Consider the following 26,781-nt stretch of genomic DNA (forward strand, 5'->3'; position numbering starts at 1 on the left):
CAAAATCTAAATTACTACGTATTTATTTTTATAAATGAAAAGGAAAATTTGTTTTAAAATTAGATGTTTTAACTTAATTTACCTCCGTCTGGTGGTCAAACTATAGATTCCTTTTAGTTTACTGAGTAATTAAATACCTTAGAAAATAGATTAAAAACTCACAACTCAAAAAAATTCAGTTTACTGCTACTTCAAAACTACCGCAAGTGTGCAGAAAAATGCCCAGTCTCACAAATATGCTCCTCCTTCTTCCATATATTATTTGAAAACCCCTGACCTTACATGTACTGCACTGCTTGTTGCTTTTCACTATCCTAGAACTCAGTGCTTAGTATTACCAAAGATGACACTAAACAGTATTTCCATGCATTTACAAAGATTACTGTATCTATCACAATATTTTCATCAAACGTGAGGAAGAAAAAACGCAGGTGAAGATAGACGTTGAATAGAACAGGAAATTTAAATTCTCTGATACGAAATCGTCACCTTGTTCGGATTACAATAGACTCCTAACAGAAGACTTTCATGTGTTCTTTTAAACGTATCAATTGCACAGAAATTTGTAACCGCTAATGACATGCGGTTAGAGCTTGCATGCGAAAGTTCTACCACGCGCTTTTAGATTTCTTATTTCGCAGAGCGCGGTCAACGTGGTGAATACTACAACACCCAGAATACATTGCGTTCCTGGAAGGCGGGCAGTTAAACAGCCTCATCTGGTCGAAGACTCAGCATATGCAGAACTGCTACTACTGAACGGGCGGCAAGCTTACAGTTTGCAGCCCTAGTAAGCTTTAATGGACTAAGTGAATTCAAAAGACAAAAACTATTACCGAAGAAAACATTTTTATCTAGCAAAACCACTTCAAAATGGGTAAGTTTTTATCATATTTTGTCAAATTGTTTTAATAACGTTTTGTTATCGGTTGATTAGACTCCCGGTTATTAATGTTATTCCTAAAACTGTACTTGAAAATAACTATGAATTTCTGCAAGTGACATGAATGTTAGTTTAGCTCGGTCAGCTTCTTTAGTTATCTGTTCGAGTTTATGTCACATATTATTAAATAATTTTAAAATAAGAGTATTTTGTGTCAAATGTTTTACTCCGCTCTGATTGTAGACTCCAAACAGATTTATTCATAATTCTTTTATACGTTAGCATTTTGTCTTTTAAGTATTTAATGTTTTTATCTAAAACAGTAAAGCCGTAATTTTTCTTTATTGACAAAAAAAGACATTTTTGCACACATCTGTACTATGAGTTGATTGTCAGTTTATGGGGACAGTTGCTCAAACAACTGAGTTTATAAACCAGCACGTGTGCAATGCGAAATCCAGTCAATATATTCACTTAACTGTGCGAGACTTTCATATACATAAAGAAAATATGGTGGCCTTTATATTTAAATAATCACCGAATCATTGGTTTATGTAGCACTTACCTGTATCAAAATAGATGCGTATAGAAAGTTTGAACACAAATGTGCTTTAATCTATTGCTTTATTGTGCGTGTTCATAAAGGGAATTAGGTATACCCCATTTTGGGACACTTTCCTGCTAAATGAGTAATAAAATATTTCAGGAGCAGTTACCCTGTGCTTTAAGTAAATCTTAGCGAAAAGGGAATATCTTTTGAACTAATCAAGTGTGCCACAGTCTCTAGTGATCTTGTCGTTCAAATAAACGATGAACGGAAGCGACAACATTGTGAATTATAACAATATCGTGGTCGCAAAAACCACGCTGTATCATCTATTTTTAAGCAGAAGTCTTTAGTTACCGCTCAGAGTGGAGAACTTCCTTATACAGCGGTTTTAGCTAGAAATGAGGATGTGGTATGTCAAGTACAGTACTTGTTACTGGGTCAGATATTAAAGGGGAAATGCTCTTGTGAGAATATGATTTGTTGTCAGCTTACTGGCCAAAACAAGAGTTTTCTTAGTGCAATATTTACTTCTCTTAGTGTTGTAGATTTGTTTTAGCTGTTTGTGTAACCGTGACTATTTAGTGTTTGTGTTTTGCTTACAAGAGCATGCTCGTTTGATATGTGTTAACTCCATCACTTTGTGACAAAATAGCTTTGTGGGTTATGTGTGTTTATTTACAGATTTAACTGTATAAGAATAATGTGTAAGCGACTGGTGATAGTGCTTATTGTGCAAACTACATATACAAATCAAGAATGAATACTGTCGCTTTGTCCATGTTCCTGTGTTTGCCTATGTGCATATCATTCCCTATTAAGAAAGCAATATTTCTGTCTTTCTTTGAACCTTAATGTTTGAGTATTTTGGATCCTAAAAATTTTACATATACATTTGTTGCAGTTATATGTGACTAAATGTACAATAAATGCACTAGCATATGCAGACATGTCTTACTTGTGTGACCTGATGTGTTAACAAACTTTTCTGTATATCGTATTTATTTTATATGTGCGTATACGTATGTGTATATATGTTACGTTAGAATGTATCATAATAGTATTTTTTTAAAGATTTCACTTCCAGATGCTATTTCATTAATTTAATATCTTGACTTTTTATCCAGAATGTGGTAGAGTGTGTGGAATTCATGATTGTCGTCAGTAATTGTGATTGTGACACACAACTAAACTTATGTATATATCAAACTTTTCTACTCCTTGTCATACATACATAATTTTTTAAATTAAAATTGCTGTGAAGGTGTTATAAGCCAAAAATAATATGATAAGCAGGTAGATTAACACTAGATTAATAAAGTTGTGACAGGAAGAGAACAATCATATACTGTATGTTAAAGTAACTGACAACCCAGAAAGAACAAAGGAGGTAGAGTGCACAGAGAATGCAATAAACATTAGTTTCAGTTGTGGTCTTGTCACATAATACTCGTATATATACAGTACAGTGAAATTTTTAAATTAAAAATATAAATGATGAGATAGTGACATTATGAACAGGCTCAGGGTTAATCCACAATGCCAGTTTTTCCAAACCCTTATCACTAACAAATATGTTTGGACTATTGGGTTTCCAGTAAAGTTTGGTATGAATGATGTTGTGTAAGGGATAAATAGGTCAATGACAGGCAGTAAAAAAGATTACTATAGTGTATTTCAGCAATTATAGATAAATGGGGTACACAATATTTTAAAAAGTCTAACAGATTATTGAAGAGATCAAACAAGTGTCAGGTTTAGGGCGATAGAAAATAATTTATTTTCCAGGGCAGTTTTGCCATTTGTAAGAGAGTGAAACAAAGCACACATTTTTCCACCCTTTAAAATTCATTAGCAGAGGATGTCCTCTCCAGTGCACTCATAGGAGGGGGCACATGCATGCAGCTGCTCACACTGAACATTCCCATCTCACCACATAAAAAAACATGGGGGGGGGGGGGGGGCGGTGAAAGAAGAAAAACAAAAATTATTCTGAGTGTTAAAACCTGAGGGGAAGAGAAACCAAAAAACAAAAAATTAAAACTTGCAAAGAGATTTCACATCTCTGAAACAACACAGGAAATGTGTGATTTCGAAAGAGGAAACGTTTATCAAATTATTTCACTGTAGTAGTGCCTGTTATTGTACACAGGGCTTGAAAAATGCAGTTTAATGGTCAGTAATTTGTAAACAAGTCAGCAGCAAACAAAAGACTCTTGTGATATTGAGATCAAAATGCAAACTAGTTTGAGCTTTCTAAACCTATGTATTTGCTTAACAATATTTCATCCAACCGCATTTTATTTATTTTTGGTAGATGCATTGGATAGCTGTAAAATTAATTACTGCCAAGCACAAACCTAAAACTCAATCACCAATAAATTAAGTTATAGCATTATCATAAGTACAGTATACCACCAAAATGACACTACCGCATATTTTTGTAATAATCATGAATGTCTGTAAAATATAGAAGTTTTTCAGCTTGAAAACGTAATCATTCAAAAAAATAAAAAAAAAACGCAATAGGCAAGAAACAGTTCCTTATTAAAAGGGAGACATTACATAATATAGCTTTAAGGAATGGGGTGAAAATCCATTTCAGTTAGACTACATGGACAACAGGATCTTTTTTCAATAATCTTTTTATATTTCAAGACTAGCAGTTGGCTTAAGGTTGTTCCCTAGTCTGCACTATCTAAATTTGTTAAACCACAAAATTAAATGCCTCCATACATGTTGCATATTGCATGCAGTTCTGAATTTTACGTAGATCTGTAACAGACCTCATTATCTTAAAATGGATAACAGGTTTGAAAATTAATGGATAAACATCTAGAAGTTATTTTTTTAAGTATGACAGAAACAATGTGTCTTGCTGGTCTTAATTTTGTGGGTTATTGATCTCTTTAACATAGGTATCATTTGATGGCAAAGAATTCTGGTGAATATAAAGCATTGGGATTTATGTATGAAAATATTTGCGTCTGTAAATACTAGATAGCTAGAAATGTCCAAAAAGCACAGACTCACAAGGAAAGATGAAGGAGATGATGCTATAAATACTTCAGTGTTTCAGGTATTCTTGCAGGCAATTATAATTTAGTAAAGCATTTCTAGCCTCTGTTTTTAGTTCCTTAAAAAGCAAATGATTACAGTAAAGCTTGTACTATTCATATGACTGAATGACACTATTTAGTAGTACACATCTGAGTCAGGAAGTGGTCATGTTGTAAGCCTGCGGTCTGTTAGGACATCATATTCTTAACAGGGAAGAGGCAAATTCTTAGAAAAATGTAATGCGTTATTATTTTAAGCAGAAGCATTTTTTTTTCTGTAATACTGAATAGTTTCTTTTTTTGGTTTTCAAATTTTTTTGTGTTTTCAGTTCTCATCAAGCACTCTAAATAGATATTTCTGAAATGAAATGAGAAGTACAGTAGCAAATGATAGTAGCTAATGCCAAGTTTTTTTTAATCACCAAAGATTTGCATTGTTTTTAGTTGATCTTTGCTGTTAATGGAGAGAAGGAGTTCTTCTTAAAAAGGACATACAGTATCATTTATTTTCTGTATGCCTGTGTGGTTTCACAATGGATGCAGTTCTGTAATAGTTGTGCTACCTTTGCACGATCCAAAATAATTCCCCCCAAATAAACTTTAAAGGAGGAGACTACTCCCCAGAGAAACTATAGATTGTAGAGTATCTAATTGTATTAATTAAACAATATCCATCCATCCATTATCCAACCCGCTATATCCTAACTACAGGGTCACGTGGGTCTGCTGGAGCCAATCCCAGCCAACACAGGGCGCAAGGCAGGAAACAAACCCCGGGGAGGGCGCCAGCCCATCGCAGGGCACACACACACCCACACACCAAGCACAATTTAGAATCGCCAATGCACCTAACCTGCATGTCTTTGGACTGTGGGAGGAAACCGGAACACCTGGAGGAAACTCCATGCAGGGAGGACCACAGGAAGCGAACCTGGGTCTCCTAACTGCGAGGCAGCAGCGCTACCACTGTGCCACCGTGCTGCCCCTAATTAAACAACATCCATCTCATAATTCTCTGAAATGCCAAGTACTTTCACAAAAATCTTTTGTATTTATTGGATATTCTATTGTGGAGATAGAATGGCACATTTACTGTTGAAAAATGTAGGTATAAAAAGTTTTTTCTGTAAGCGATTATGTGTGCACTGTGTTTCACAAAGAATTGCTTCTTCCACATGTTAACAAGCAGTACTATATATGAACATCTTATTGGTTTTTAAGCAGGTGTGTAATCTAAAAACTTTATTGGAAAGCATAATGTAATATAACTTTATTTTCTTGCAATAACAATGACAAGTGCTTAGAATGAAATTTGAAGGAGATCATGCAATAAATACATAGGTCTACATCATTAATCATTATTTCCCAATAATCCACAAAAAATCTGATAGTGTAGAATATCAACTCTACATGTCTTGAAAGATTTATGTTATATTCCATGCAGCAAATACTACCCTGTGTTGCACACGTCTTGGGGTTCACATAGTACAATGCCCTTTAAAAATGTGCAGATCTAAAACTTTAAATCACTCAGCTACTCATGAGGGTGTAATGGAACTCTTTTATGCTCCCTATCTTTCTTTCTAAGAATTTTCAAGAGTTAATAATTCCCTATTTTAAGAGTTTTTATAAATGTCACTAATCAGTATTAGAAAGGTCACAAAAATGATCACTAAAAATTAAAGTGATTGAAATATGCCCTTGTAATTTGATACATAGAACAATTGTTTATTCAAAATGTTTGTAAATTGTTTAATTTAATTCTGCACCAAAGTGGATTGTGGGTATCTTTGTGTATTGGAAGGTGATGTTTCATTATATTTTGTTTATTTAATTGTTCTTTAAAAGTGTAGGCTATGTATGTTTATTCAAACAGAAAGGAAGATTTTATTTATCTCTATGGAGTAACAGTCTTAATATTATGGCATGAATGCTTCTTATCATTTTGATCCCTGATTAAATAACCAATTTTTAATAATATGGGGTATCAGTATTAGAATATGATAATGAAAAATAATATTAGCAATCGAAATGATAATAATTGTATTCTTAAACATCTTTCATGCCTTATAATGCTTTCAACAAGCCATACATTCTGTCTTATGCACCCTCACTCTACTGTCGAAGAGAGACCTGCCTAGTCTAATACAGAACCACAGGGTTGGCCATAACTTATTGGACAAAGCAAGGAATCTGTTCTTCATGGGACACAAGTCCATCACAGAACTTGCATGTACTGCAGCAGTTAACTTAACAAGTTCATTCTGAGAGATAATTCACTGGAAGTATGTTCAATATTTATATGGATAGTATTCCCATTAGAAATCAAACTAGACTACATAGTGTTGACTTGTCTGAAAAATATTATTCAGAGAAGTTAGTAGTAAATTTATCAGCTTTTAGGCCTAGGCACAGAGCAACCTGAATAGTCAAAACACAAATATCCCTGTTTCCCTAGGCAGGTTAAGAAAGTGGATAGGTGGATTGCTAAAAACAAATGACTGATTCTTATGCAGTTTCAAAAAACAAACAACCCAAGGGCCCAGGTGGAACTGGTGGTGAAAAGAGCACCATATTTTTGTGAATTATGTACCTTATTTTTTGTTTGCAGTTTTGTTACTGAGATTCATAATTCAGAATTCCAGTGTGCTAACACAGTTTGTAGCAGTGTAGCAACACACAAGTCACAGTCTCTTTGCATATTCTCCCTAAAGCCAAATGAGCTTGAAAAACTCAGGTTCTTACCATATCTCAAACATATGCATGTTAGGTCAATTGGTGAATCTGCTAAATGTTAGATTTATAGCATGATGTTAGGATCTGCTTGAGATCCTAAACTCAATGGCCTGCCTGGAGTATGAACTTGGTATCAAGGGAAAGAGAATGACAAATTCTCAAAAAGGGTTTATTCAGTTGAGGAGCTGTTTGGAGTAATCCTGTACCAAAAAAAATGGAGATAAGAAGATGCAACAGTGGAGGTTGAAAAATGTATAGCTAAGAACCTATGGTTAAATCAATTTTCAAATGTAATTTTGCATAGATTTTGAAATCTACACATTAACAGAAGTGCACATTTTGACAAGGAAATATGACAAGAATAGTTTGTTGTAGGAAATAATTTTGAAAGTTCAGTTGCATAAAAAAGAGAAACTGTGGTAAGAGAAAAAATATTTAAAAAAATGTGTCTGTTGTGTTTGGATTAAGCAAAGCAAGCAAAATATGCCTGTACATTGCTTACCCCAAATGTTATCAACATTAACCTGGGAGATGACCTGTGTTTTAGACCAGCAATTCACTGAATTGTGTATTAAACCATGGACATAGAAACAAATTATTGATCTCAAGGCACTGATCAAATAAAACACTTCTAGTAAAATTTTATTTTATCCTTGGCCTATCTAGCTGGCCTAAATTTCCAACAGATCCAGAAATGTAGTTAATTCTTTCTTATGAAGAATGGCTGTCACATAGATAGTGTTCTTTATTGTTAAGAGGTATGTTATGTACAACGTTTCTTTGTATGTGATAGGCTCTGCCCCCTGCAATTCTGAATTTTATTAAGAGTGTCTAATTATGTTGTCATTTTTTTTACATAATGTGATTTGTGGTATTACGTTAATGCTATATAGAGTTTAAAGACTGTTTTCATCTGTATTCAAATGGGTATTAGTGCATTCAATTGCTTCTGCTGCTGAGGACCCTTAACCTCACAAACCACCCCAGCAAGCCATATCCTGTATTTGGAGTGGATGAATAAACATCTTGCTTTCTGCACTCAATCTGCATTTTCTGAGCCACCATCTATGGCCCCATGACAACTATAATATTTTCAATGTACTAATTTTACTGACATTTGTTAAACTTAGTATTTAATCATAACTTCTCTTCTGATATTCTGCAAGAAGGTGACATTTAAAGGAAATTAGTGCATCTTAGTGCATCTTACAGCATTGTAGGCTAAATTTATAAGTTAAATATTTGACCCTGTGTTTGGATTCAGCAGGTTGAAAAATGGATGGATGGATGGATGTTTTTCATCTATTTTTTTTTTTAGAATATCTCAAATCACAATTGCATTCATTCTTTTCCAAATGTTTCTGTTGCAGATTTGTTGGGAGCTCAATCAAATCTATATTTATTTTTCAATAGTGGTGCTTTGAATATACAAAGTTTAATATCTGTATTAAATATGTATCAGTATTTTTTAAAGTACTGTATGCAATATGAACATCAAAACTAAATCTATCATGTTTTATTAGCATCACAGCGTACATTTTGTTAATTTCGATTTTAATAATAATAATTTCAAGAACAACTTTATAGCTTCTAAGTCTATGACCATACTTATTAAAAACTGTGTCAGGAATTTTGAAATTGGTTAAAGGACCCTTCATTTGGGCAGCCAAAATACAGTAGGCAAAGTAAATATTAATTGTTATCAAGTAAACAGACAAGCATCCTAGTTCGCTTTTCAAAAATTACAGGAAATTGCCACCTCCTTTAGTAGACTTATATTAAGTGAAGTACAAGTCAACTAAGCTGTGGAAGTCAGGTAATCTGTGAAACAGCATTGGTATTGTTCTAGTAATAATAGAAGAAATGTAAAGCAGTAAGAATTACACAGTCAATCAAGTGCATTCTTCTGATAGCTAAAAAAATTTTTTTTACAACAACTGGTACCAGGTTGGTTTATCAGTCTCAGCTTTATGGGAGATTGGCAAATAGAAAGCCACTGTTAAAAAAAATATGACATTTTGGCTACAGTTTTCCACAAGGCACATGGGAGATTCTGAAGTCAGCTTGAAGAAGGTTCTATGGTCTGATGAGAACACAATGGAGCTTTTTGGACATCAAGCTAAAAGCCATTTAAGCCAAACACTGCAAATTTTATAAAAACATAGACCCTATTGTAGTGAATAGTGGTGGGATGTTTTGCTTCTCTGCAGCAGGCCCCAGAGGGTAAAATGAATGCAGCAGAATACAGGGAGATTGTACAGGAAAATGTGATGCAGTCTGCAAGCAACCAACTCCTTGGGAGAAAATTTGTTTTTCTGCAGGACAAAGACCTAAATCATAAAACTAAGGCTAAACATGGCTTAAAAACAACAATATTAATGTCCTGAAATGTCTGAATCAGAATCCAGATCTCAATCCAATTGTGGTTGGACTTGAATAAGGTTCTTCAGTCATAACCCCTATGCAATCTGAGAGAGTTTAAGGAGGTTTGGGGAAGAATGGGGAAAAATTGGAGAATCCAAATGTGAAAAGCTGACAGAAAGCTGTGCAAACAGACTCAAGGGTGTCAGTGGTTTCTAATGGTGGTTCTAAATGGTTCACTAAATTCGAACAGTGGGAGCCCATGTTTTGTGTGTAAAAAAATGTCATTTAAGTCATTTAATTAGTCTTAAATCCTTCACAGAAAACCAAAACACATAAGAGCTCACCACTGCCAAGAAAGTGCAATACAGCTAACCTGACCAAACAAAAATGAATTAAAAAATGCCTGCAATAAATATTCAATGCAAGCTCTATTTTGTCCAGATCTCTGATTCCCTTATGCTCCAAAAGAAATGTTTTTATTGTTTTTGTTGTTCCATTTTTGGCAAAGCAGAGTGCTGTAGATTCATCGCAGATTTATAGTTTTGGTGTCTGTGATGTACTAGGAATGATGTGGTCACAGGTCAACCTATACATGTGAACGGAGTGTTGATAATGTCATAAACTTGTTGCATGAAACATTGTAAATGCTAATAAACGACACATAAAAAAGCTGCAGTGAAGGGAACAATTATAAATTCCTGGCCATAGATGAGCATAGGCTTGAGTCCTAGATGGAAGTGACCTATAATGTGTTTTTCACATATTTATTAGAAAATTAATCTTCTTTTCTTTATGTTGGCTTGATAATATTGTGTATTCCCGTTTTAATTTCAGCAGAGATTTGGTCATACATCAATGAATTATGTCATAAATTAACTCAGGGTACACAGGATGGCATCTGATTAGATACAAGGGTAAATCAAAAACTAAAGGCAATACGAAAATTATGCAGTAACCCCAATGAATACAAGCTGACACAATACAACACAATCATGCTGACTTATGGGTAGTTGGAACTCACACAGCGAATCACTCTGCCATTAGTCTATTTGAAGCCAAGGTCAAATGAACATGGACTCTCAGCTGCAGGATTGCACCATTGCTGAACAATGTGGCCTAATAAGTTCAATAGGCAGAGGCAGATAAACCTGCTGAAATATACCCTTGTATATTTCACTCAATGTTCTGATGCAGATTGTGTTTCAAGGATTATAGGAAAAATCTTCAAAGGTCATACTCTTGTTATCATGAAAGCCACAACTTGAAAAGGATTTCTTGCATTAGTATTGCTGGATACACTAGCTGATTATGTGAGGAAGTAACTCTTTTTTGTCAATTGTACTTCATAATAAAACAAGGAACACATGTTAGATACTGTATTATTATTAGTTTTTTCTCCACACTATACAAAAAATAAAGAAAATCAACAGAAACACAAACAGGGCTTGCCTCCCTCTTGGAGATCTTTCTTCATTCACTCTGTGACTATCAGGTTATTGTTTCTTTAACTGGCTTTTGGTAGGCCCTCATTCTATTCCATGTTATCCTAGTTTGATCTTCACCACATTTCCTCACTACCCAAAAACCCATTGATATTATTAAAATAAATACAGTATAACCATAAAACGTGAAAACATTATTATAAAATCTATTAATGTGTACATATCTTCTGTCCCATTATTTTTATTTATCTTTAGTTAAGTGAACATTCAAATAGTGTACCCCTTTAATGGACGATATTATTTCAACAGTTGGTTTCTTTCTTTGTGCTACTTACTGCATGGGATTTGGTTCTCCATAATGTTGTAATACAAATAAATTGAGATTCAGAAATGGCTAGATGCACACATAAAGGTGCTATTAAAATATCATATACCTTCTATATGTTTTATAGTATGTTACACTGAAATTCTGTAGCATAGTTTAGTTTTATTTTGATTAATTTCACCCATTTTTTTCATTACATACCAGAGATAGGATCTGTTACCCGGTGGCCCTATAAAAAAAAAAAAAAGGTTCAGAAAATGCACAAATGAATAGATGATGGGTCATTGATTTTACTTTTCATAAAGTAACTTCTCCAGCAAAATAGCAGACTTCGTTAAACTGTCACTAGAAGCTCTTCTGTAAAATAACACAATTATTATATGATGCTAAACTGGTTATAAAAATGTACACATTTTAATACTACAAACTGAAATTTTCATATAAATCCCTAGTAAATGAGCTTTAAATGCCGCAGAAAAATAGGGAACACTAAATTGTGCTTTTTAGTTGTAGATCACATTTACAAGTATTTCAGATGTTACAGTCAGTTTTAAATTAAATATTTGAGATTAATATAGTAATTTATTAACAGTAACACTGAATGTATATGACTTACCACAATGAAAAGGGCTCTTACAATTTTATAACAAATACAGTCACTAAATCATTTAATTTTTTTTATTCTTCATTCATAGATTATGTAGTAAGATTAGACTGTTTATATGCAAACACAGAAGATTCTATAAATCAATGGATAATAAATGCAATTATTTATATACAGTATATATAGTATAATGCAAAATTGAGTGACACATTTACTCACTTACTCTTTACCCAAAATACTTATTTCTGTTTAGTTACTAAGCTAGGGCAGTAAGCATCCACTGAGAAAGGAAATTTTAGTATATCAATAATTTGGGGTAACCATCTGAAAACAGTTTGCCTCCCCCCACCAATCATAACCACTTATTATGGGAGTACCATTGAATGTCTACTGTCTATGGGAACTGTCATGTATCGGACTGCAACACACTACAGTGGATAATGAAAGCACTTGAGGAGGTTATTAGTGCGCCTTTATCTCCCCTGAAAGACATTTACCAAACCTGCTGCTATAACAGCCAGTAACATTATGAAAGATCACTCCCACCCATTACATGGACAGTACTCTCTTCTACTGTCTTGAAATGGTATCAATGTTTCCACTCTGTTGCTGTAAGACTGAGTAACAGTTTCACACCACAGGCCATCAGAATTCTGAATACACAAAAATGTCTAGTGTCATTCCAGTATATTACCTCATTTTATGCTTTATATACTTACCATATTACACTTTGGACTTTTTCAACAACACCTGCACTTTATCTTCTGTTTACTGTTACAACAGGCACACTTATGTCCTGTTATGTGCTTTGATAACCTTATACTTATCAGTCTCTGAATGTGGCTTAATGCTGCAAATTGCCTCTGTATAATATCTTACTTATAGTACAATATTACATTATTCTGGAATGTATAAATCCCTTTCATACTATACTTAATACCCCAAAATATCTTGTCTGATTTAATTGAAATTTGGTAAGATTATAGAAAAAAGAAAGTTATGCAATATGTGTTTTTTTTATTTGTCATAAATTTTTATTTGTTGATATTTATTAATATCATGCTAACTTACATGCTCTCTGCAGCACTGAAACCATGATTTATGCAAATGAAGGATGCAGCAGAAATGATTCAGGGGCCATGAGAACAGCCAACCAATAGGTTGGACAGGAAAAAAGTGACATGATCACATTGTAAAATGGCAACATAAAGTTCAGCAAGGTTCAAGGAAGAAGCAAAGCTCAATGGTTAGCAAGCACTGTTTTTTTGCTGTTGACTGCTGGCACTCTTAGAAGAGTACCAGCTCTCATCTTGGTTATCTGTTTTCAACCAGCCCCCCAAATGCAGCACTGAAAACCGACACCCCCTCCCACCTCTACTCTTCAATCGCGGCTCTTAAAACATTAAAGGAGATCTGCATTAGATAGTGGTGCTTAAATGTTTAATGGGGAAGCCACAGAATTTCTGTTGCGACATTCAAAGCCTAGGCTGTTTGCACCTCACTCTTTACATTAACACATACAATACAATTTATTTTTGTATAGCCCAAAATCACACAAGAAGTGCTGCAATGGGCTCTGCCTCTTGACAGCCCCCCAGCCTTGACTCTCTAAGAAGACAAGGAAAAACTTCCAAAAAAACCCTTGTAGGGAAAAAATGGAAGAAACCTTGGGAAAGGCAGTTCAAAAAGAGACCCCTTTCCAGGTAGGTTGGGCGTGCAGTGGGTGTCAAAAGGAAGGGGGTCAATACATACACAGAACAGAACAAATCCTCAATACAGTATAAAAATAAAAATGTTACAAGTATGGACCAGAATTTAACAGTAGATGATATCACATAATATGATTTGGATTTGTTTAGAGTCCTGGAGATCTCAGCCATCAAGCTGCCTCTCCCATTTGGCCATTCCATAGCTGAAACAGCGCTGGGCCAGCCAATCCGATGAAACGACCCCTCTACCCCACGATTCCTGTGATCCTCCATCAGGGATGACTTTACCTTAGGCAGGAAAAACAACTTGGCAGGTGGGCCGTAGCACCAAGTGCCACATTTGAGTACCAAGAAGAGAAACAGAATAACTGATGGTTAGTAATAAATTATAACTATCATGTTACTTATGTTTTAGCGTTAATGACTAACAACAGAGATGCAGTCTGCACAGTTAATCAGCAGCTCTAGTCAGGATATGCTAAACTGAAGTAGTGAGTTTTCAGCCTGGATTTAAAAGCTGAGACCGAAGGGGCATCTCTTATAGAAGTAGGCAGGCCATTCCACAGTTTAGGGTCCCAGTAAGTAAAAGCTCGACCTCCCACTGTTATTTTATTAATCCTTGGAATCATAAGCAGACTGGCATCTTGAGATCTTAATGTGTGTTCTGGTTTGTAAGTCATGATAAGTTCAGACAAGTAAGCCGGACCTTGGCCATTTAATGCTTTAAATGTTAAAAGGAGGATTTTGAAATCTGCCCTAAACTTAACCGGGAGCCAGTGTAAGGATTTAAGAACTGGAATTATGTTTCCGTATTTTCGTGTTCTTGTAATAATTCTTGCAGCAGCATTTTGGATTAACTGGAGACTGTATAAAGAACAGTTTGAACATCCAGTGAACACTGCATTGCAGTAGTCAATCCTACTAGAAATAAATGCATGAATTAATTTCTCAGAATCCTGTTTTTTAGAAAGCACCTTAATTTCCCAACATTTTTAAGATGGAAGAAACATGATTTGGACAACTTTGTAATATGTGCCTTAAATGACATACTAGAGTCAAAGATAACTCCTAGATTAGGCTGATTCAATAAAATTAATGGTGATTCCAACTGAGTTAAACGATGACAAAATATTGTTGTGATCAGCGTCATTCCCTCCAACAAGTAACATCTCTGTTTAAAGACAAGTAGTTCTCATCCATCCACTCATTTAATTAATTAATACAACTAATTAAAGACAACATCGGAGAAACTTCATTTGATCTAAATGAAAGGTATAACTGGGTGTCATCTGCATACAAGTGAAAATTAACATTATGTTTCCTAATGATCAGTGTAACACATAGGGTTCTGGCATTTATATACAGCATATCCACTTCAAGCACTGTTTTGCATAAGCATTCAAATCTGCAGACCTTATAGGGGAACTACATACAGGTGACAAAATACATGAAAAGAAATATTACTGTACTTAACTGAACCGCATGAACAAATCATAAACATTTAATGATGATAATAATATATACCGTACTCAAATTTCACATAATTCCTACTGATTACAACTTCAATTCAAATGAGTATACTTTCCTGTAAAACTATGTTTTGCATTGACCATCAACAGAAGCCAAGTCACGAGGAAAAGTGGAAAAAAGCAGAAAATGATCTAATGAAGGAGTGTTTTATTCATTAACAATTGTGTATATATTCAAGAGTAAGCAGTCACAATGACCTAATAATATTATTACTTATTACTTTATCCAAGGCAGCTTCACAACATTTGAGATGCAATTGGTGAAATTTCTTTTTTTTTAACATTGGAGCAAAGGCAGGTTAAGTGTCTTGCTCATGATCCTCATCCTCAGGGTTTGAAGTCCTAGGTTTAAAACCTTAACCACTACAACATACTGCCTGCCAATAATATTAGCCTGTGGTTTAAAAAAAAACACAAAGTACTTGTGATACACCTGATTAACTGATGGCACTACAACTGACACCGACTGTCAAAAAATTTCCCAGGTGAAGCTTATCAACTAAGATTAAAATGCACACCTTTCTTATTTGGAAAAACACAGAGAGGAGAACAACATAAATTGATAGAGAAACATATTCAGAGCATTCAATGCCAGAAAGAAATTCATGTAAAGACTAGTGTACATATTTTTATATTATTTCTTTTTTTGGCATACATGTTTAACTAAGGCACAGTGAGTAAAATACAGGGATTGAACCATTAATCTTATGATTTACATTTCAAATGCTATATCAAGCACACTACACTACCTTCCTTTCATTACACATGGTATTCTAAAGTGTTTTGAGAGACAGTAAGACCCACATTTATTTCTTAATAGTGAAGAAGCCTGTAGTTTTGTACCTGTACTCACCTTTTTTAAATAGTCTCTCTGTAATATTTGTCTTTTCAGTAGCAGTTTTAGTGATAGCTCTAGTATTGGTATTATTCATAAAATATTTCAAGGTTACAAGGTCACAGTAAAGATTAAGCACATAGCAATAAGATTGTGTTGTTCATTTCAGCCTCATAATTATGGCAAACAATTGCAATTAAAGTAAAGGAGTCCATTGTGGCTGGCTCTATAGTATGCTTGCAACTGTCCCTATGGTCTTATAATTCTGTTACTGAGGAAAGATATTTTGTGTAAGATATATCTTCAGCCAGTTGACTTTCTGGTGATATATTCTTCTTAAATCCAGTTTTCAAAGTTAGCAATTGATATTACTGTAATTGCAGAGTGGTACATTACTTAGCACTGCCACTAGAGCTCAAAAGTACTAGGCTCAAATTCCCACACAGGCACTGGATGTTCTGCTTGTGTTGATGTAGGTTTTGTTTTTATTCTGATCTCTTCACACATCCTAGTTAGGTGGATGTTCAACTCTAAATAAACTGGAATTTGTTTAGATTGGATAAACCCAGTATTATAATAATCAGTTTTGAAAAATGTATGATTCTGTTTATTATATTTGTTATTCATATTGATGTGTACAGTAATGTACTGATTCTTTTTCATAATTTACACCTTCATTTCCTTTACCCTTTGCTGTCTTTGGAAACAGCATCCATTCAAAGTTGTCGGTCACGAAGAAAGCCAAGCCAGACAGATTCTAGTGAAGGAGATAGTGCGGCAGAAAATGATGAGACATTACTTCAGGTAAGAAAAATTGCACTTCCACATTATTTTCTGTTTCTGCAATGTTTTCAGGTGCATGATACTTTTTTCTGAGTGTCCTTTTCAAGTCTGCTTGATATGAAAAATCTACTTGTAAATTCAGTGACAGAGACATTAATTTTTAACTTTTGGATTCCCCACAGAATATTTTAACTCAAGATTATCTCTGAATTGCTGATGAAGTAAATAATATATGACCTGATCCCATTCCTCGTACTGTTATATCCACAATGGTTCAGAGTGTAGTCTTGTCTTGATGGTGTAAATCTTACACATCTTACACTTACACATCTTATGTATCTGGTTAGCGTGTTAATGCCTGAAAACAGAATTCAAATCTACCAGTTAAATATAGGGCAGTGCAGCAGTTAGCACTGCCAAGCTTACAATTTGATTCTGCTCACTACCTGTGTATAGTTGCATCTTCTCATTATCCTATACTTGTAGGTTTTGTTTTTTTTTCCACTCAATCTCTGGTATTCCAATTTCAAATTTTCTACCATGTCCAGTGTTAGGTTAGCGCCGAAAAGGATCAATATGAACAATACTTTATGTGTTTGTTTTTCCTGGAATTGAATAGAATATATCCTGCCTTGCACTTCTATAATGTGTGGTCCTGTAATGAAAAAAATATTTTTGGGATATAATTGAATAGATATTTAGTAGGTGCTTTTAACTAAAATAATTTACCAAACATGCAGACTTCACAGCACCATTTCACCCTGCTGTTTAGTCTTAAGTGTTAATTCTATTTTATTTATACTTCAATTGTTATTTTAAAGAGACAACATAGTGGACCATGGTGTATTTTCCTACTTTGGAGTTTGTCTGTGTTTCCAAGTTGGCTTGAGTTTTTTTTCCCATGATGCCTATTTCTAGCTATAGTGCAGATAAATGAAGTTAAGATGATTGGTAAATATAAAATGGTCCAGAATAACTTGACTTCCCATCTAGTGCAATTTCTTCCGATGAGCCTAATGCTGCTTTGGCATCTGTTTCCTATATGGATGTGCTTGGATTACAATGTAAATATTCTTTCATTGGGTTAACAGACTGATAATCTGTGTATCCCAAAAGCATTTACAGCATGTAGCACTTTTTCAGAAAACACCCCCAACACTTTCCGTAGGTATTTTATCACAGACAAGAAATGATGGTATTGTGTTTTCCTCACAGTCCCACTGAAAACCAGGGGAGGCATTTGAACCTGCATCCTTTAAAGTAAATTAGCTAGCCACAAGACTTCATTGCTATACATACACATTTACACCCACACATATAGATAGAGAGATAACTAAAGGATAAAACATTATTTTTGAAAATATTTTTAGAAAGTTGATTCTATATGATTAGTAAAAGGGTTAACGTATGTAAAAAAGAAAAAATACCCGTCTTACATCAAGTCAAAATGTGATGTGGACAATAAGGTGAATTCATTTTCATTTGCAATGTGGCAGCTAAAGGAAAATTAGTGAAATAAGCAGAAAGTGACAGGGGCCCAGTTACAGCTGACTCCTAGCTGAAGAGACTTCTCGTAACTCAAGCTGAGAAAAAAAAATTGATCTGCTAAATTTCCAAGCTCAGGTTGCAAGATGAGAACCTTGTGGTTTCCGTGGTTCAGCTGCCCCACTGATAACATCTACCAAAGGGGCCACTAACAATCATAGCAAAGACACTTATCACTGTTTTGACATCAGCAGAGCCCACGCAGTTTTCCGAATTTTGACTGCCGTGGAAATTAAAATAGGGTGTTTGCTGACAGCTTTTGAAAACAATTACTATTCGTTATTTTGTTGCTGAAAAGCCAAATTACGTAAAGCTGTTCTATTATAACCAGCAGGAAAGAGATTACATCAAACTTCCTAATTATGTGTGCTGATTAGACCAATGTGAATAATCCAGTATTAGGACACTTTTCTTTGTAAGCCAGTATCCTTCTAACCTCAGATAATCTGTTGTAAATGTTCTGTGCATGCCCTACAATTAAAATAATTTATTCATGTATTATGCCCTGTCTCTGTTGGGACTAGCTCTGCTGCCCCATGGACTGAATTATTTGATATATTTACTGGAGGGAGATTGTTGCATGAGCTATTTACATTTGCTAAAGAGGTGTGCCTTGTAGGGGCCAAGGTGATTGAAACTTTTCAATTTTCTCCCAGCAAGAACACTGTTATAGAGCAACATTCTTCACTCAGCTTTTCTTACTGGATTTATGAGGGTAAGCAATAGCAGCCTACATTTCTGTATAAATTATTGCAGGATCACGTATTACTCTATTATCTTTCTTTAGTGATCCAAGTAACTGCTACATGTGAGCAGCTTGAAAAATGTGTCACTGTGTTCTCCTGCCCAGTTATGATAATAAAAATCCTTTTACTTTATATTCAATACCCAGCAGAGTACAATTTAGATCACTGTGAAGGGCATCTAAACAGTTGGCTCATGAGCCATTATTTTATCAAGATTCTTTACATAAGCATTCTCATCTGTTGTCTTTAAAAGGGAACCACATACAAATGCATTCAAACACTAAAAGAAATACTCGAGGAAAAGACAAATTGAAAATCGTAAACATCTAATAATTATAATAATATATACTCACATTTCACTTTTCCTACTGATTATAATTTGAATTCAAAAGAATACACTTTCCTGTAAAGTTGTGTTTTGCAATGACTATCAACAAAAGCCAAATCATTAGGAAAAGATGGAATTGATCTAAGGCAGGAATGTTTTTCACATGGACAATTGTATATAGGATGTTCAGGAGTAAACAGCTCCAGCGCCCTAATAATATTGTTACTACTTATTATTTGATTGACATCTTTATCCAAGGTGACCTACAATATTTGAGGTACAATTGGATGCATTTCTTTTGTTTTTCCAGTTGGAGTACGGGCAGGTGAAGTGACCTTGCTCATTGTCACATGGTGTCAGTACCAGGATTTAAACCCACAACCCCAGCTGTTGAAATCCTAGGGCCACTGCCTGCCAATAATATTAGCACTTAGTAAAAAAAATACAAATATTGTATACAGAAAAGTACTTAGTTGCATAGTACTTTTGATACATTGGATTAACTGACAGCACTGTAACTGAGGACCAATGTCTTACAAAATTTCTAGGGCAAAGCCGGGTGATAAAGCCTGTTTATTTATAAATATTTCTCCATAAAAATATTATGCTTGCAATGCAGAGAGCAGAATCCTTTTAAACAAACTAGAGTATTTTAAAAAACCTGGTGACATTACCTTATGCTTTTATTAAGATGTAGTCAAGTACACTAGAAGTTTTTTTTTCCAAGTAATCTTTAAACTTGTCTGAACCTGGATCCATTCCCACATAGAAGAAAGAGTGTCATGGCAGTGCAATCAGAATGTTACAATGTTCTGTATGTCAACATCAGTTGCAAATAACTCATGGTGCAATTGTTTTTTAAAAGGACCAAAAAAATGAAAGAGACTTAGTGTGAGGTCTGGCCTGTGGTATGGATTAGAGTATAACAACAGCTAATATGTAAAGCACTTTTGTAGGATTTGCAGAGGTGTTTTTGTGACTTGACAGCTGGATAGAGGTGATGAACTCAGCGGGTTTGGGGCCAGAAATTCTTTCACATTATGTACCTCTGTTTTTGACCATATTTTGACACATTCTGCAGTAGATGTTCAGTCATAGTCTGAAACATAACCATACAATTTATATTTTCAACTATGCTTATTCAGACATTTCTTACAAAGATTATGTTTGAAATGAGCTGACTGAAGAGCTTGTGTATGAAAAGTTGCTAATAGCTACAAGGAGGTAATGTCATTGTTTCAGATTTTAATTTTATAATTTTTTAGAGATTTTCTGCCATTCAAAGATTCTCATTTAACTCAACAAGACATTAGTGATTAAGAATTTGTATTTCTTTGTTACATTTAAACACATTAGGATGTCAGTTTTAATGTCAAATGGGGATTTTGTAATAAGATTCATCAGTATGAGTTACGCTGTATTTTGGTCAGTTTCACAGAGTTAAGGATTAGCTTATTTCCTGTTTGCTTACTGCTAAAAAAAATTTAAGACCACAAATGCCCTATTCTCTTTCATTACTGACTAGACTAACAAAGCTGAAAATCTGTAAAGTTCACGTGAGCCATGTTTCACTGATCACAAAATTGTATAATTAATTGAATAACTATAATACTACTGTTTTTCTTTTTAAATTACAAATTTAATTATCTCTGTTAAAGCATATTTTGATAGTGTATATTATATAAAAAATTATGCATGTGTGTATACAGTACAGTATGGTGGTGCAGTACATGGAATTTCTATCTTATGGAATCTGTGCTGTGGACTGGTTCCTGACTGCACAGCTTTCTGCATGCAACTTGAGTATTTTCTAGTATTTTTGTATTCTTTCTCACCTGCTGTCTATGATTTTGTAATGTAGTAGACTAGCCACATTGATTTACCTCTTGAAAAAGGAAATGAATACTGTCATGTACTATAAAAGTTGAAATTCATAGAATGATAGCTTTCATATTGAAAAAGGTTCAGGCACCACATTTAGATATCATTTGATGGTATGAATGTAATATGAATGTAATATAGATACTGAATAATACAAAATAGCATTCAGTAAAATCCGCAAAAAAACATGTACAGTAAGCATACATATATCTACAGATTTTATAAATAAATTTCTAAAACCTTCTGATTGTAACAGTACAGGATAAGTAAGTAGAAATAATAGGTGAAGGTCATTTCCACACTGAAAAGATTAGAAAAGAAAGCAAGAGAAACATCATTTTGGCTGTTTAGCCTTCATCAGTATTGTGTGTGAAAGATGTGAAGGATAAACAGCTAAGTTGTTGTATCTTTAACCTTTTCTAATTTTTGAGCGTAGAAATTTGTTCAGATGCTAGATCTGTCCTTCATTGTTATTACTTCTCCTAAACATACTGAGGTTACTAATAATAATACTTTTTTGAAAACTATGAATGTTACATTAATATTTAAAATGAGAAAAGCACCAAGGGCCTTGTTAGCTTGTTTTTATATTGTTCTCCTGACATGTAAAATGGATAAATAAAACTTGATTCCATGACAGTTGTAGTACTAAATCTATTCCCACCCATCACTTTTAACATGTAAGGCAGGAACTAATCCCTTGACCCTGAACCCCCAAGTTGCACAATGACCCTCCATCCAAAAGTCTTCCAAAGAGTATACTTTGACAATGTATTTCTATGTTCTATAACAGTATATTCGTGTTGTATAAGGAAAATACTGTTTTCAAAACCTACTGTATGTAATATACACCACAATATGCATACTCCACACAGAACTCAGAAACTCAAGAAATGTGTAAATGAAGTGAAAGGTGAAAGGGCCTCTGTGCCACCACCAAAATGCTTTATCCAAGCAAAAAAGGCCATGATTTTTTAGCACTGGCTGCAACATGAATGTGATACATTTTAGTTTTTGTATGGATTGTTTTATGGGTGTATTAGACATGACCAAGTAAACAAGAGATACAATGAATGCACAATTTGCAGCAAAAGGGTGGCCAGTCATGCAGCCTGTCTCTGTCACTGTGACCTCTTACTTAATTTGACAAAGTAGGGTTTACAAGCAACATTGTCTACTACACTTCTTTTTATAAGACAATTGATGAATCACCTAGGATAGGTTAGTTTATAGCTAGTTTAACCTTGGCTTCACTGGTGTTTTATCAGCTTTATGTACAATTTTACCAAAACATTGCAGAAAAATATGGCACATGTTTAAACAAGGCTAGCTTCTTGTCTAGTGTGGCTTCCTCCTCTTGTCCCGATTGTTCAAGGTTTGGGCTACAGGTACAACAAAAAAGATAAGTGAGTTGGAAAATGCATGCATCAGTATTTACAGAAAGTATATAGCAAATAGTAAGTACTGTAAGTAATAAACAATATTAGTGCAGTCAGTATGGCCAGTGACCATAAAGTTGTTGGTTCAGTATTCTATTATGTCTGCCTGAGAAATCCTTCAGCCTCTAAGTGTTCAAGTAAACATAAGTTCTAGACACTGCAGTAAAACAGCAATAAAAAATACAAATTATTACATGCATTTACAGATTGGTTAGAAATTGATTTTTCTGCACGTGGCAAGACACAGCAGTTCAGTGATTAGTGCAGCTGTCTTCCCGCTCCAATAAATATGGTCTTTTTGCTATCTGAACGAAGTTTGCACATTTTCCTGGTGTCTGTTTGGGTCTTTCCTGGACACCACATCCCAAAAATATATCAGGTTAAATAGTAATTTCACTGGGATGTGTGAGTGTGTAAATAATGTCCCTGGATTGGTTTTTCCCTTCTGCCAAATTCTGACAGGATAGACTGCGATTCCCTGCAACTTTAAAACTGGATAAATCGGTACCAGTAAATAATGCATGTGGAAATTTATTTTTGTCCTTCTGACATTTTTCTGTTATACAAACAGAAATACAGTATTTCTAGCGTACAGTAAACTGTTCTAGATGGAGATACAGGCCATTATATTCAAATATTGCATTACAGTAACATCATCACATACAAATCAGCACTGAAAAACAAAAAGAGTACAATGGTAAAAGGGCTGCACAGGAAATGGTTGAAATTTACATGCTGTGCCTGTCTCACTTTGTGGGTAAAACACCATTCGAAAATAGAAAAAAAAAGTTGAAATATGTAGCAGCTGCTATGTTCTGTGGTGACTCACACATGAATCTCTTGAGACCAGCAATGAAATATTCGAGATGATTCATAGAGATGTTCTTCTCGTAACTCATCAAAGAGAGTCTCAGAGGCAGAAGAACACAGAGAGACTGATTCAGTGTGAAACTAGGCTTCTGTGTTGTAGCCCCCTTGCCCACCAAGCCTTTCTGCTAAATTACTGGACAGCTGTCTGCTGTTAACATTTTTCTTATTGGCAGTTATGTTGAAATTGATGTGGAGTACCATATCCAAGTTCTTTTCAGTATGAATAACCACATAATAACAGTTTGCTGTTTTAACTGCATGCATAATACTCACTTCCCTGAGCAATTCTACGCAGTTTTACCACCAAAACACCTGCTAACTCACCTGACAGATGTGAGCTTAAGACTAACATGATGAAAACTGAATACACTGTTAAATTACTACCAATATAGAAATAATGAAAAAATAAATGGTATGTTGAAGTGGGCCTTCAGTATAAAGGATGAAAAAATATTTATTATTAACGGACACCCCCTTTTTCTGTCCATTTTGTGAAGCATAAAGAAAAGCTTTACATAACTCATCTGTTATGTAAATATATAACAATTTAAACAGTTCTGAAAAATAACAACAGCAGGATTGATAGTTTTACAAAAAATACACTGGTCAATCATTAATTAAATAGATGTAACTCAAAGGGCTGTTTAGAAAGTAAAAATTTCAGGTCTTCCTTAGATATACAGCCTGCCAAACAGAGAGTATTAAAGGCACAAAAAAATATTTCAGAATTTTTAAAAGAAGTGAAAAACATTATTTAATCCAGTAAATTCATTTATTTTTAATACTCTATGCTGTATATCTTTAAGCTTATTTTATTTCCAAGATATTAGTTTCACTGCTGGTCAAAGGTAAAAAATGTCTTCTAAGATGGCAGCATGAGTATGATGGTCAAATGCTCTGCTTTCTAGTGCTCATGGGTCTTCTTAGAAGTCACTGTACTGTGCAAGTAAGATTCAGCTTCTTTGTATTATGTAAACTAAGATGGATTAAGGTAATGGGTCACTGAACAGCTCTTGCTGAAATTTTGACACATCATTTACCAGAGTGTGATTTAATAAAGAGCATCATATTGCACTTAATTTAACTCATGAAAAGTTGTTCTTAGTTCTACTGCAAAGAAAATACACTATAGCAATGCTATCACTTCTTGTATTAATAATGAACTCTTTTGGCACTGATATCCTTACCTGTACAGTTTCTTGATTTATATTTCTTACTCTAAATTTTTAGAAACCTAACTAGTTAAATGTAGGTGTCAAAAATGAGTAACATGCTTCTACTGGGTCTCATTTTATTCACACACACAGCTGAACTATTTCCACTCTCTATGCAGCTCTTATAAGTAGAACATATCTGGTAAGACTTAGACATTTAAATCGCACATACTGTACATATCTACAACCCCCTCCCACATATTGACTAAACATCAGGATTTTCCTAGTTTATATTGTTCACGAATAATATTTAACCTATTTGTATTTTAGATTAATTCTAAGAAGCGCAAACCATATTTTCTAATTTGACATGCACTCCAAAATTTTACAGAAGTTCCTGCTACAATGTGCCTCAGGGTTTACATTTTGAACTACTCCCATATCATTACTGTGAAATAGTTTGATATTTTAGTCGCTGTTTTAGCTATAAATTCAGTTATTTTGTTGAGACCTCTTATTTATAGACACATCACCCACTTGCTTTTTTTTTGGTGCACACATATACCCTAGGTTCTTGTCTATAAGCCGGACTCGTGTATAAGCCGGAGACCAAAAATCATACGAATTTTTAAAATAAAATCTTATCATAGATAAGCCGGACTCATGGATAAGCCGAACGTACTATAAACTATAACTAATAGAAGGGAGGGAGGTCAGTGGTCTCACTCGCACCCATTTAATTTCTTTAAGGGGGAAGAGAGTGTGAGATATTGGAGTCTCACTCACTCCCCGCATGGCGCGGTTAGAGCGGCCGGAGCGCGTTCTTTCTGCTCTGGGCGTCGCCGAGTCAACACGCGCGCGTAGCGGTCATTTAAATTGTGATTTTATATGTAAGCATATTTAAATATATATCGCGGATTTTTTGCTGGTTCGCGGATTTCTGCGGACAATGGGTCATTTAATTTCTGGTACATGCTTCCTCAGTTGGTTTGCCCAGTTGATTTCATACAAGGGACGCTATTGGCAGATGGCTGAGAAGCTAGATTGCTTACTTTTCTCTCTCTCTTGCGCTGACTATCTGTGATCCTGACGTATGGGGATTGAGCAGGGGGGCTGTTCGCACACCTAGACGATACGGACGCTCGTCTAAAAATGCTGAAAGATTATCTTCACGTTGCTATCTTTTCTGCAGCTGCTTCCTGAAACGACATGCTGCACAGTGCTTCGCATACTTAAAAGCTCGAAGGGCACGAATTGATTTTTGACTGAAAAACAAACTCTGTCTCTGTCTCTCTCTCTCTCCCTGCTCCTGACGGAGGGGGTGTGAGCTGCCGCCTTCAACAGCTTTGTGCCGCGGTGCTTCGCATACTTAAAAGCCAAACAGCATCATTGATTTGTTTGCTAGAGATTGTTTTCTCTATCTATGTGACATTCTGTGCTCCTGACAGGCACTCCTTTGAAGAGGAAGATATGTTTGCATTATTTTAATTGTGAGACAGAACTGTCATCTCTGTCTTGTCTTGTCTTGTCATGGAGCACAGTTTAAACTTTTGAAAAAGAGACAAATGTTTGTTTGCAGTGTTTGAATAACGTTCCTGTCTCTCTACAACCTCCTGTGTTTCTGCGCAAATCTGTGACCCAAGCATGACAATATAAAAATAACCATATAAACATATGGTTTCTACTTCATGGATTTTCTTATTTCGCGGGTGGCTCTGGAACGCAACCCCCGCGATGGAGGAGGGATTACTGTATAAGCCGGACTTATGTATAAGCCGATATTCTATTTTTTCATTTTCACAACTTTTTTCCTTAGATAAGCCGCGGCTTATAGACAAGAACTTAGGGTACTAGTGAGGTGTGGTACCCGGCTGGGGTTCATGCCCGGCCGGGATGCCCAGGAGGACCAAGCCCTCCTCCAGAACACGAGGGGGCACCCGCCCTGGTTGCTTTGGGGGCCACGGGTACAGAGCTTGGAAGCTCAACCCTGTAGGGGCCCGTG

General features: G+C 34.9%; 1 protein-coding gene and 1 long non-coding RNA gene across 2 annotated transcripts in view; both read left to right on the forward strand.

The window, feature by feature from the left end:
- The first annotated feature begins 747 nt into the window (after positions 1 to 747).
- The window catches only part of arid5a (AT rich interactive domain 5A (MRF1-like)), a 42,963-nt gene continuing 16,929 nt past the window's right edge, over positions 748 to 26,781 (forward strand). Inside the window, exons 1-2 of the mRNA XM_028799369.2 lie at positions 748 to 877; positions 16,743 to 16,837. Of these exons, the coding sequence (XP_028655202.1) occupies positions 874 to 877; positions 16,743 to 16,837 (99 nt within the window). The 5' untranslated portion in view covers positions 748 to 873. The remainder of the gene's footprint in view (positions 878 to 16,742; positions 16,838 to 26,781) is intronic.
- On the forward strand, positions 2,812 to 3,417 carry LOC127526029 (uncharacterized). The gene is made up of 2 exons (XR_007933659.1): positions 2,812 to 3,129; positions 3,168 to 3,417. It is a non-coding gene; the product is annotated as an uncharacterized LOC127526029 (long non-coding RNA).

This window comes from Erpetoichthys calabaricus, chromosome 1, assembly GCF_900747795.2.
Source record: "Erpetoichthys calabaricus chromosome 1, fErpCal1.3, whole genome shotgun sequence".
Classification (NCBI taxonomy): domain Eukaryota; kingdom Metazoa; phylum Chordata; class Cladistia; order Polypteriformes; family Polypteridae; genus Erpetoichthys; species Erpetoichthys calabaricus.